This window comes from Balaenoptera musculus, chromosome 13 (genome assembly GCF_009873245.2).
Source record: "Balaenoptera musculus isolate JJ_BM4_2016_0621 chromosome 13, mBalMus1.pri.v3, whole genome shotgun sequence".
Lineage (NCBI taxonomy): Eukaryota > Metazoa > Chordata > Mammalia > Artiodactyla > Balaenopteridae > Balaenoptera > Balaenoptera musculus.
Genome location: NC_045797.1, coordinates 11,540,359 through 11,554,019, shown reverse-complemented (window position 1 = coordinate 11,554,019; position 13,661 = coordinate 11,540,359). Strand labels below are relative to the sequence as shown.

The 13,661-nt window shown below is 38.4% G+C and overlaps 1 protein-coding gene across 1 annotated transcript in view; it reads left to right on the top strand.

Annotated features, from left to right (window-relative positions):
- Positions 1-13,661, top strand: part of ANAPC1 (anaphase promoting complex subunit 1) — a 98,148-nt gene that overhangs the window by 19,108 nt on the left and 65,379 nt on the right. The window contains 7 exon segments of the mRNA XM_036873121.1: positions 2,825-2,915; positions 3,016-3,085; positions 5,454-5,509; positions 5,511-5,588; positions 6,931-7,071; positions 7,640-7,700; positions 10,040-10,227. Of these exon segments, the coding sequence (XP_036729016.1) occupies positions 2,825-2,915; positions 3,016-3,085; positions 5,454-5,509; positions 5,511-5,588; positions 6,931-7,071; positions 7,640-7,700; positions 10,040-10,227 (685 nt within the window).

Genomic DNA, 13,661 nt, shown 5'->3' with positions numbered 1-13,661 from the left:
GGTTTGGTGGTGCTGAATTCTCTTAGCTTTTGCTTGTCTGTAAAGCTTTTGATTTCTCCGTCGAATCTGAATGAGATCCTGCTGGGTAGAGTAATCTTGGTTGTAGGTTCTTCCCTTCACCACTTTTAGTATATCATGCCACTCCTTCTGGCTTGTAGAGTTTCTGCTGAGAAATCAGCTGTTACCTTATGGGAATTCCTTGTGTGTTATTGTCGTTTTCCCTTGATGCTTTCAATAATTTTTCTTGTCTTTAATTTTTGCCAATTGATTACTATGTGTGTTGTGTGTTTCTTCTTGGGTTATTCCTGTATGGGACTCACTGCGCCTCCTGGACTTGGGTGGCTATTTCCTTTCCCCTGTTTGGGAAGTTTTCGACTATAATCTCTTCAACTATTTTCTCTGTCCTTTCTCTCTGTCTTCTCCTTCTGGGACCCCTATAATGCAAAATGTTGTTGTGTTTAGTGTTGTCCCAGAGGTCTCTTTGGCTTTCATCATTTCTTTTCATTGTTTTTATTTGTTCCGCAGCAGTGAATTCCACCATTGTGTCTTCCAGGTCACTTATCCATTCTTCTGCCTCAGTTATTCTGCTATTGATTCCTTCTAGTGTAGTTTTCATTTCAGTTATTGTATTGTTCATCTCTGTTTGTTTGTCCTTTAATTCTTCTAGGTCTTTTTTAAACATTTCTTACATCTTCTCGATCTTTGCCTCCATTCTTTTTCTGAGGTCGTGGATCATCTTCACTATCATTATTCTGAATTCTTTTTCTGGAAGGTTGCCTATCTCCACTTCATTTAGTTGTTTTTCTGGGGTTTTATCTTGTTCCTTCATCTGGTACATAGCCCTCTGCCTTTTCATCTTGTCTGTCTTTCTTTGAATGTGGGGTTTGTTCCACAGGCTGCAGGATTGTAGTTCTTGCTTCTGCTGTCTGCCCTCTGGTGGATGAGGCTGTCTAAGAGGCTTGTGTAAGTTTCCTGATGGGAGTGATTGGTGGTGGTTAGAGCTGGACTGTTGCTCTGATGGGGCAGAGCTCAGTAAAGCTTTAATCCACTTGACTGCTGATGGGTGGGCTGGGTTCCCTCCCTGTTGGTTGTTTGGCCTGAGGCAAACCAACACTGGAGCCTACCTGGGCTCTTTGGTGGGGCTAATGGCAGACTCTGGGAGGGCTTACGCCAAGGAGTACTTCCCAGAACTTCTGCTGCCAGTGTCCTTGTCCCCATGGTGAGCCCCAGCTATCCCCCGCCTCTGCAGGAGACCCTCCAACACTAGCAGGTAGGTCTGGTTCAGTCTCCCCTGGGGTCACTGCTCCTTCCCCTGGGTCCCGATGCACACACTACTTTGTGTGTGCCCTCCAAGAGTGGAATCTCTGTTTCCCCCAGTCCTGTCGAAGTCCTGCAATCAAATCCCACTAGGCTTCAAAGTTTGATTCTCTAGGAATTCCTCCTCCCGTTTGCCGGACGCCCAGGTTGGGAAACTTGACGTGGGGCTCAGAACCTTCACTCCAGTGGGTGGACTTCTGGGGTATAAGTGTTCTCCAAGTCTGTGAGTCACCCACCCAGCAGTTATGGGATTTGATTTTACTGATTGCGCCCCTCCTACCGTCTCATTGTGGCTTCTCCTTTGTCTTTGGATGTGGGGTATCTTTTTGGTGAGTTCCAGTGTCTCCTGTTGATGATTGTCCAGCAGCTAGTTGTGATTCTGGTATTCTCACAAGAGGGAGTGAGAAGCACGTCCTTCTACTCCGCCATCTTGTTTCCTTTCGACAAGATTTGATATTGTCATTTTCTTTGATTGTAGCCATTCTGGTGCGTGTGAAGTGGTTTTTTAAAATTTTATTTATTTACTTTTTGGATGCGTTGGGTGTTCGTTGCTGTACGTGGGCTTTCTCTAGTTGCGGTGAGCAGGGGGGCTACTCTTCTTGCGGTGCGCGGGCTTCTCACTGCGGTGGCTTCTCTTGTTGCAGAGCACGGGCTCTAGGCGCGCAGGCTTCAGTAGTTGTGGAGAGAGCAGGCTTCAGTAGTTGTGGCACGCGGGCTCTAGAGCGCAGACTCAGCTGTCTGTGGCGCACAGGCTTAGTTGCTCCATGGCATGTGGGATCTTCCTGGACCAGGGATCGAACCTGTGTCCCCTGCATTGGCAGGCGGATTCTTAACCTCTGTGCCACCAGAGAAGCCCCTGAAGTGGTTTTAATTTGCATTTCCCTAATGACTTATGATGTTGAGCATCTTCTCATGTGCTTATTAGCCAATTCATTTATCTTCTTAGGTAAAATGTGTATTTATATATTTACCAATTCATTGACCTTTAATTTTGAAATTATTATAGATCACAGGATGTTGTAAAGTAGTAGAGGTCCTGTGTAGCCTGCACTTTTTCCCCCAGAAGTAACATCTTACATATCTATAGTGCATTGTTAAAAGAAGGAAATTGACATCAGTACGATTAACGGGCCTCATTCAAACTTCATCAGTTTTACGTGTACTCATTTGTGTGTGTATATGATTCCATGAAATTTTATCACATGTAGATTTGTGCAAACACCCCAATCAAGGTTGAGAACTTCTTTATCACCTCACAGATCTTCCTCATGCTACCCACTTTAGAGTCACATACACCACACCCATCTACCACAGTCCCCAATCCCTGGCAACCACTAATCTGTTCTCCATCTCTATAATTTTGTCATTTGAAAATGTTTTATAAGTGGAATCATACAGTAAGTAACCTTTTGAAATTGGCTTTTTACAGTTAGTATAATACCCTTGAGATCAGTAGAGGTTGTTGCATATATCAATAGTGTATTTCTTTTTTAATTTGAATATTTAGATGTGTAAAGTTTCAAGAGAGTAATGATAAAACCCAGCTCATCTTTGGCTCCGTCACCAACATACAGGCAAAGGATGCAGCTCCAGTGGAGGTAAATGCAGGCACATTTCTTGAGAAATTGAAAATCATTGTGCTTTAAAATTTGCACAGATTGGAAAATAAAATTTTTGCCTTTTTTTTTTTTTTTTCAGAAGATAGACACTATGCTGGTCCTGGAAGGCAGTGGAAACCTGGTGCTGTACACAGGAGTGGTTCGGGTAAGTAATAAATAGCATTTCATGCTTTTAGTAGGACTACTTCCTTAATTATTATTTTTTAATGTTACTTTAGTTTGATATTTAAAATGTGTTACCTCCTGTCTATAGAATTTGGCAGAAGATTCTTGTAAGAGTTGACAATGAAGTCTTCAATTTAGGTTGGGCCTTATTTGGAGGTCTAGGACTCACTGTCATTAGATGGATTGGCACTATGAAAACAGGGCAGTTGGGGAAACTTTAATGAATATAGATAATTTTTAAAAAAAGAAAAAAGTTAATTGAAGTTTTATAAAGAATATAGTTTTGAAATTGATTTATGGGTAGCTTTCTTAAGTCTCAAAATTTTAGTAAAGTTTCATTGTATTAAATGTATAATATATATGTTGTCTGTGTCTTTTTAAACAGTTGTGAACTTTACGTACGGAATAATGTAAATTTTACAAATTTAAATTATGAAATTTAAATACACATAGTTTGAAGGATAATGAAGTGAACATTCATATAACCACTACCCAGGTTAAGAAATAGGATGTTGCCATATATTTACAGTCTCTTGGATTTTCTTTCCTCATTGTATCCTCATCCCCCAGAGATCCTTACTTGGAATAAATCAGTCCCTTGTTTTTATTACTAGTTTTTGCAGTTATCTATGTATCACTGACGAGCAAATTGTTTAGTTTTCCTTGTTTTTGAATTTTCATATAAAGAAAACATACCACATACTCTTCTCTGACTTATTTTGCTCAACATTATATTATTTTTAGATTTATTTGTGTTGACGTGTAGCTGTTGTTGACGCACGCACTGTTACCTAGTTTTCCATTGTATGATTATACGAGAACTTTACCAGCCACTAGGGTTGTTTTGCTGTTTCCTCTAATAAACAATGCTTAAAAAGTTTTTAAAAAATATATATCTCCTAGCCTTTAGAATATATGATATTCAACTTAGCCACATGGTGACACATTGTTTTCCAAAGTGTAGGTTGCATCAAGGAGAACTCTCGAAGTTTCTTTACAATCTTGCTAACCCAAAGTACTGTTAGCTTTTTGTTTTGTTTTTCCCAGATTGTTGCCTCATTACAGCCAGGTGATAATGGAAGTCCAGGCTTCCACTTGGCCTTTGTTCACAGGGCCGAGGGGTGGGGTGCAGTATTTTCCTATCGTGTTTGTCTGGAGTAGGTTGGTCATTGTCTAAAAGTTTTCTAGCTATTCCTTTCCTGATTGGGTCTTTTTTCCTGTCTGCTCCCGTAATGAGATTGTGGTCTGCCTCAACTTCCACATTACGTAGAGGGCAGTTTGAGAACTGAATGGTGTTACAGATCATTGTTCTCAGATCTTTTACTGTGTCATTGTTGGTCAGTTTCACACATGGGTCACTCATTGTTGGTCAGTTTCACAAAAAACTTTATATATACTAGTTCTCCTGTCATTTTTGTTTTTTAATCCTAAGGATTTTATTGGGCAACTTCTGTAATTTTATTAGCTTTCGGGTAGTATATTGACATAAATATGTATATTGTCAAATTCCACTTTAGTTCTGAGTATCTCCTTTTAGTCTTATCAAGAGTTTTCAGCCTGTGTGGGTGTGAATTTCTGTTGTGTTTTTCCTGAGAACCCTGTGGGTAGCTAAAAGGAAGGAGTGGTTAGCATGGATTGTTGGCTCATTCTTTTAAGGTCAATGTAGAGTTGATGTAAATTTTTTTTGAGGAAGAGGTATTTGAAAGTTTATGACAGAAGACAGATTGTGAGCTAGAGAGTACGGTTTGAATTAGGTTGGATTTAATTTCTTGAGTATCGCTTCAGCCTAAATTTTTGGCTCCCAAGAAGTAATTGATGTCTTTCTCTCTGCCAGGAAATACTTAACAAGATCGATGCTTATAGCCTCTGAAAGCTTAGTGTCTCTGCTGCCTTTACCACCAATGAGGTAGAAAAATGCATAGTATACGTGAATTTTGTATAGTGTCTGACTATATTAACATTCCGCCTGTTCCTGCCCCCAGAAAAGTCCTTAGTTATGAAAAGAAGGAATCAGACTAAGAATTTATGCCAAGATATTCGTAGTTGGTAGGTAGAGTTTGACACATTATTAAAATTTAATTCTCTTTGTTTTTTAGTTGTATTTGTGATCATAGACTTTGAAATATCTAAAGAAATATATGCTTACATGCCTTAACGTTTCATTTAAGAACATGATACAGTAGGGAATTCCCTGGTGGTCCAGTAGTTAGGACTCTGAGCTTCCACTGCAGGGTTCAATCCCTGGTCGGGGGGAACTAAGATCCTATAAGCCGTTGTGGCGTGGCCAAAACAACAACAACAACAACAAAACATTAAAGCTAATTTTTTTCCACATTTTTTTATTGCTTAAAGGTGGGAAGGTTTTTATTCCTGGGCTGCCAGCTCCCTCCCTGACAATGTCGAACACGATTGCCTCGGCCCAGCACCCCGCTTGACAGCGTTAGTACTCCTAACCCTCTGAGTAAGCTGCTTGGATCCCTGGATGAGGTAAGACAGGGAGTAGGTGTTGTCAAAAATTAATAGTGTTTTAAAAGAAGTTTGGTCAAATATTAGTTCTTTCCATGGTTAACTTTTTTCTGTTTTAACGGTGACAGAATTGGAAGTTTGGCTAATGCTTGTAGAATGTGTATATTTTCAAACACAAATGATTCAGTAAACATACATTGACTTCCCTTCTGATGTGTAAGGTACTTTTTGAAGGTGCTGCAGTGAGGAAAGTGATGCATTCTTTTTCATCTAGGGATCTCACAATTTACTTGGGTGGAACAGATGTACTGTCTGTTTTAAGAGATTATAATTTAAGATAGGTAGACTATTAAGACTTAAGAGGAACAGAGAGTACCATAGGAGATTCACTGATAGGAAGATACATTCTGATGGGATGACGTGGTGGAATCAAAGGCTCCTCTTCCAGAGACGTGTCTACCTTGGTTTGGACCTGGAGGGTAAGTAGGATGTCTGTAGATGGAAGGGGGCTTTGGGGTAAGCGGAATTGCATGGGTGTGCGCGTGGAGGCAGGACAGTGCAGAACATTTTAACTCATAGTTGTATCTCCATCTCCCAGCATACAAGTGAAGACTCAGCAAGTCTGTGGAATGAATGAATGCTTATAAAAGTACACGTAGTCTCTTGGGTGAGGCAGGGCAGGGGGTGGGATAATAATAACCTGTTTTCTAGTGTTATCTATGTACTAGGCACTGTTCTGAGTGTTTTATATGTATTAACTCATTTAATCCCTTAAAACAACTTTATTAGGAAAATATTAATCCTTGTTTTACAAATGGGCACATAGAGAGGTACAAGGAGGTTACTGGTCTAACAACATACAGCTAATAAGTGGTAGAGCTAGGATTTACACTGTCGTCCTAACATGCTCTTGAAAAAGAAAGGATGAAAAGGTTTTTATTCCGAATGCAGTCTCCAGGGCATTATAGGTTTTTGAGCATGGAGTTAAGAATGTTAGGGTTTGTGTTTTAGATAGGTTTATCTTGGGATTGCAGATAGACCAATTAGATCCCAAGTGCTGTAAGACTCTGGGGCCACCTCCTTCCGATTCCTTTCTTCCTCTCCTGATCTTGGTCCCTCAAGTCCAGGTAGTCTCCACAGCTTTGTAGTGCTGTCCATCAGATGTGCTATTTTTATCGACTTTTTCTAGTTGCTTTTGGTGAGGACCTTGGTCTGCTACAAGGTACTTAGTCATGATTAGAGCAGAATGGTTTTAAATCATTATGTACAATTGCTAGGCCATATGCAAAAAAGATACATAGTTTCTTTAACCTTAATTTCTCAAAACATGCTTCACATGGGTTGTATTTATGACTTTTTCCAGGCTGTTCTGTTGTCCCCAGTTCCAGAACTAAGGGATTCTTCAAAGCTTCATGATTCTCTCTATAATGAGGATTGTACTTTCCAACAGCTTGGAACTTACATTCATTCTATAAGAGACCCTGTCCATAACAGGGTAACGCTAGTAAGTATGCATATTTATTTTTAAAAGGTTAGGCAACTTTCCAAGAATTGTGACTGTTATTTAAAGTTTGTCAGAACGCAGAATTTTGTGAAAAATGGAAACAAATGTTTCTTGTGATTTTTAAAATCTCTTGTTATGTGTCATTTTTTTGCCCTATTTTACTTTAAAGAAGCTCCGCCCAACTTTTCTGAAGTTCATGTATTATGAAAAAATGTATTGAAAACAAAGCTTGTTCAATCAGTTGAATTTTATACGGGCATGGTTTTTGTCTTTCTATTAAAAGTGAGCCTCTTTTTCTTGGTGATGGTGACTCAAGTGTCTATATGAAAATTAGACACTTTATTAAAGACAAGAATTTTTGTAAATGTTTTACAAATAAGTACATTGATTGTTTCTAAAACTTCGAAGTATTCAGTTCTGTTTGAAAAATATTGCTTGTTTTTCATTTATTTTATTGCATTTTTGTTTGACAGTCTTGTAAAGCATCAGCTATTTTTAAGACATTCAGAGACTTAGAATGCACAGATACTATTTACTCGCTCTTATTTGTTTCCATTCTTTTCCCTAGGAACTGAGTAATGGCTCCATGGTTAGGATCACTATTCCTGAAATTGCCACCTCTGAATTAGGTACGATTAAGAATCAAACCTCACTTTTGTGTGTTCTTAGTTTGATTTAAAAGATTTGGAGTAATTGCTGATTTACATGAATAATTGGGGTTTTAAATTTTTTTGATGTTTTGAAGCCATGAGATGGAGTTTTTTACTGTGCTGAGAAGCTATAAAAAAGAGCTGGGGGGCATTTTGTGCTGTCTGCTCCATGTGTGCTCTAAGGCTGGGGGAACCCGTGAAGTGTGTGCTAGTTCTGCTTCTGTGAGATTTCTTATGAAGAAGAAGCCATGCAGTGAGATTACAGCGTATGGACATGCCTCTTGCAAGAAAATCTCAAAAACAAGGAAGCCCAAGCAACTAAAATAGTTTTTGGCATATTGATGGTTTTTAATCCAAAAATATATCTCTCAATTGTTAGATAAATTGAAAATTAACATAATTGCCTTTAACTGAATAAAACTTAACATTATAGTAAAAATACACTCAGGAGTATTTTGATAAAATTGGAGTCTGCTTGAATTATTACTGAAATGCAATTTGGAAAGTACTAGGTGAAGAATATTTTGAACATAGAATAGTAAAGAAAACTGTGGAATTGAAAAGATTTGCCAACAAATGTAAATTAAGAAAAGAAAGCTTGTATGATATAAGAAAATTCAGGACATCTATTAGTTTCAAAGTCTAACTGCCAGAGCAGAGCGTTGGCAGGTTGTGTGAATTCTGGAATTTGGTAAGTGGGCTAGAATGACTTTTGCGTTTTAGGAAGTATCTTTCACTGGTGTAGTAAATGATATTCTGAGTTCGTATGGAGATGCCTTGCTTTTCTGAAAGGTATTTAGCCAGTGATCTCAAGAAGTATAAGCCTAACCAAAGTACATAAAAACAAATAACAGGTTAATTAAAAAAAGAAAAAATCTTGCTCTCTCACGAGCAAATAGAAGTCACATAGTTCATGCACATAAGTTTTTGTACTTTACTTATAAAGCTTTCCTCAGCCCCTCAGGCAGTATCTGGTTTACACTTATTTTGGATTCAATCATGACAAACTTGACTATTAGGTTTTCTAACATTGGTTTCATTTGATTCCAACCTTTGCTGTGTATGCACACACATAGCAAATTGATGAGAAAAAGCATATGCTGCTGAGGATGGGCCCCGGTGACAGTGCCAGTGGGAAGGGAAGAAAAGAATCCTCTAAAGAGATTATGGGAGGATACGAAAGCATTGCAGTTTGGGGCCATTTCCTACTAAAAGCAGACCCAGGCCTCTTTATAGCAGTAGCCCTTGCCACCCTGAGGGGGTCGCTGTATGACAGTGTAGCACTGTAAGTGATAGTCATACTAATGATATTGAGTCATTAAGAAAGTTATAGTTTACATGGTATTGATTGATCAGAGAGCATGTAAAACATTTTAGAAACAATGCTGTCAGAAATAGTGAAAAGTTGTAAAGCTTTGGTTAACCAGAATGTTCAATCATTCAGAACATATTTTTTTTTTTTTTTTTTTTTTTTTTTTTTTAAAGCACTTTTCTTTTTTATAGCTACTTTATTTATTTATTTTATTTTATTTTTTTTGGCTGTGTTGGGTCTTCGGTTCATGCGAGGGCTTTCTCTAGTTGAGGCAAGTGGGGGCCACTCTTCATCGCGGTGCGGGGACCGCTCTTCATCGCGGTGCGCGGGCCTCTCACTATCGCGGCCCCTCCCGTTGCGGGGCACAGGCTCCAGACGCGCAGGCTCAGTAGCTGTGGCTCACGGGCCCAGCCGCTCTGTGGCATGTGGGATCTTCCCAGACCAGGGCTCGAACCCGTGTCCCCTGCATTAGCAGGCAGACTCTCAACCACTGCGCCACCAGGGAAGCCCAGAACATATTTTAATGCTAGGTAAGCATTGCTATTTGAGGAGGTATATATTGATTATTACATATTTACTGAAGTATTGAAGCAATATTTTATATGAATTTATTAATGTGGAAATTGTGTGTTTTTGTTAGAATGGCCTTTAACTTATTGTCCAAACTAGGACATTTTTGAGAGTGAAATGGGGAACTGTTAATAACTGTCAGGGCCATGGATGTCAATCAGTTCTGTCTTAGGTAATCTCAGCTCTTTGGTTACTCTATTTCTGATCCAAAATTAATGATCAGAAAGCTGCCCTGAGACCTCTCGCAAGCCCTGTTAAATTCAGTGTCAGTTTATTGGCTAGGTCAGAGTTGCATCCCATTGGCTCTTTAATGGCAGTTCTTTTTTCATAGTACTTGGCCTTTATATAGTAGTAATTAAAAAATGTTCTTGGTAAAAGGGGAAAAGAAATGCATGCATAGGAAGCATACTAAAATTAATCTTTGCTTTTTCAATAGTACAAACTTGTTTGCAAGCAATTAAATTTATCCTGCCAAAAGAAGTAGCTGTTCAGATGCTTGTCAAGTGGTACAGTGTCCACAGCGCTCCGGGAGGACCCAGTTATCACTCAGAGTGGAACTTATTTGTGACTTGTCTCATGAACATGATGGGTTATAACACAGACCGCTTAGCGTGGACAAGGAATGTAAGTACAGATAATTGTTCTTCCTCCTGAGATATTCTGTTGTTATCTAAAATGTTGTTATCTAAAATGTAATGTTTGCATAATTTTTTTTTTAACATCTTTATTGGAGTATAATTGCTTTACAATGGTGTGTTAGTTTCTGCTTTATAACAAAGTGAATCAGTTATACATATATCCCCATATCTCTTCCCTCTTGCGTCTCCCTCCCTCCCACCCTCCCTATCCCACCCCTCTAGGTGGTCACAAAGCACTGAGCTGATCTCCCTGTGTTATGCGGCTGCTTCTCACTAGCTATCTGTTTTACATTTGGTAGTGTATATATGTCCATGCCACTCTCTCATTTTGTCCCAGCTTACCCTTCCCCCTCGCCATATCCTCAAGTCCATTCTCTAGTCGGTCTGCGTGTTTATTCCCGTCTTGCCCCTAGGTTCTTCATGACCATGGTTTTTTTTTAGATTCCATATATATGTGTTAGCATATGGTATTTGTTTTTCTCTTTCTGACTTACTTCACTCTGTATGACAGACTCTAGGTCCATCCACCTCACTACAAATAACTCAATTTTGTTTCTTTTTATGGCTGAGTAATATTCCATTGTGTATGTGTGCCACATCTTTATCCATTCATCTGTCGATGGACACTTAGGTTGCTTCCATGTCCTAGCTATTGTAAATAGAGCTGCAATGAACATTGTGGTACATGACTCTTTCTGAATTATGGTTTTCTCAGGGTATATGCCCAGGAGTGGGATTGCTGGGTCATATGGTAGTTCTATTTTTAGTTTTTTAAGGAACCTCCATACTGTTCTCCATAGTGGCTGTATCAATTTACATTCCCACCAACAGTGCAAGAGGATTCCCTTTTCTCCACACCGTCTCCAGCATTTATTGTTTGTAGATTTTTTTGGTGATGGCCATTCTGACTAGTGTGAGATGATATCTCATTGTAGTTTTGATATGCATTTCTCTAGTAATTAGTGATGTTGAGCATTCTTTCATGTGTTTGTTGGCAATCTGTATATCTTCTTTGGAGAAATGTCTATTTAGGTCTTCTGCCCATTTTTGGATTGGGTTGTTCGTTTTTTTGATATTGAGCTGCATGAGCTGCTTGTAAATTTTGGAGATTAATCCTTTGTCAGTTGCTTCATTTGCAAATATTTTCTCCCATTCTGAAGGTTGTCTTTTTGTCTTGTTTATGGTTTCCTTTGCTGTGCAAAAGCTTTTAAGTTTCATTAGGTCCCATTTGTTTATTTTTGTTTGTATTTCCATTTCTCTAGGAGGTGGGTCAAAAAGGATCTTGCTGTGATTTATGTCATGGAGTGTTCTGCCTATGTTTTCCTCTAAGAGTTTTATAGTGTCCCGTCTTACATTTAGGTCTTGAATCCATTTTGAGTTTATTTTTGTGTATGGTGTTAGGGAGTGTTCTAATTTCATTCTTTTACATGCAGCTGTCCAGTTTTCCCAGCGCCACATATTGAAGAGGCTGTCTTTTCTCCACTGTATATTCTTGCCTCCTTTATCAAAGATAAGGTGACCACATGTGCATGGGTTTATCTCTGGGCTTTCTATCCTGTTCCATTGATCTATATTTCTGTTTTTGTGCCAGTACCATACTGTCTTGATTACTGTAGCTTTGTAATATCGTCTGAAGTCAGGGAGCCTGATTCCTCCAGCTCTGTTTTTCTTTCTCAAGATTGCTTTGGCTATTTGTGGTCTTTTGTGTTTCCATACAAATTGTGAGATTATTTTGTTCTAGTTCTGTGAAAAATGCCAGTGGTAGTTTGATAGGGATTGCATTGAATCTGTAGATTGCTTTGGGTAGTATAGTCATTTTCACACTATTGATTCTTCCAATCCAAGAACATGGTATATCTCTCCATCTATTTGTATCATCTTTAATTTCTTTCATCAGTGTCTTATAATTTTCTGCATACAGGTCTTTTGTCTCCTTTGGTAGGTTTATTCCGTGATATTTCATTCTTTTTGTTGCAGTGGTAAATGGGAGTGTTTTCTTAATTTCACTTTCAGATTTTTCATCATTAGTGTATAGGAATGCAAGAGATTTCTGTGCATTAATTTTGTATCCTGCTACTTTACCAAATTCATTGATTAACTCTAGTAGTTTTCTGGTAGCATCTTTAGGATTCTCTATGTATAGTATCATGTCATCTGCAAACCGTGACAGCTTTACTTCTTCTTTTCTGATTTGGATTCCTTTTATTTCTTTTTCTTCTCTGATTGCTGTTGCTAAAACTTCCAAAACTATGTTGAATAATAGTGGTGAGAGTGGGCAGCCTTGTCTCGTTCCTGATCTTAGTGGAAATGGTTTCAGTTTTTCACCATTGAGGATGATGTTGGCTGTGGGTTTGTCAAATATGGCCTTTATTATGTTGAGGTAAGTTCCCTGTATGCCTCCTTTCTGGAGGGATTTTGTCATAAGTCGGTGTTGAATTTTGTCTAAAGCTTTCTCTGCATCTATTGAGATGATCATATGGTTTTTCTCCTTCAATTTGTTAATATGGTGTATCACATTGATTGATTTGCGTATATTGAAGAATCCTTGCATTCCTGGGATAAAACCCACTTGATCATGGTGTATGATCCTCTTAACGTGCTGCTGGATTCTGTTTGCTAGTATCTTGTTGAGGATTTTTGCATCTATATTCATCAGTGATATTGGTCTGTAGTTTTCTTTCTTTGTAACATCTTTGTCTGGTTTTGGTATCAGGGTGATGGTGGCCTCGTAGAATGAGTTTGGGAGTGTTCCTCCCTCTGTTATATTTTGGAAGAGTTTGAGAAGGATAGGTGTTAGCTCTTCTCTAAATGTTTGATAGAATTCACCTGTGAAGCCATCTGGTCCTGGGCTTTTGTTTGTTGGAAGATTTTTAATCACAGTTTCAATTTCATTACTTGTGATTGGTCTGTTCATATTTTCTATTTCTTCCTGGTTCAGTCTTGAAAGGTTGTGCATTTCTAAGAATTTGTCCATTTCTTCCAGGTTGTCCATTTTATTGGCATATAGTTGCTTGTAGTAATCTCTCATGATCCTTTGCATTTCTGCAGTGTCAGTAGTTACTTCTCCTTTTTCATTTCTAATTCTATTGATTTGAGTCTTCTCTCTTTTTTTCTAGATGAGTCTGGCTAATGGTTTATCAATTTTATCTTCTCAAAGAACCAGCTTTTAGTTTTATTGATCTTTGCTATTGTTTCCTTCATTTCTTTTTCATTTATTTCTGATCTGATCTTTATGATTTCTTTCCTTCTGCTAACTTTAGGGTTTTTTTGTTCTTGTTTCTCTAATTGCTTTAGGTGTAAGGTTAGGTTGTTTATTTGAGATGTTTCTTGTTTCTTAAGGTAAGATTGTATTGCTGTAAACCTCCCTCTTAGAACTGCTTTTGCTGCATCCCATAGGTTTTGGGTCATCGTGTGTTCATT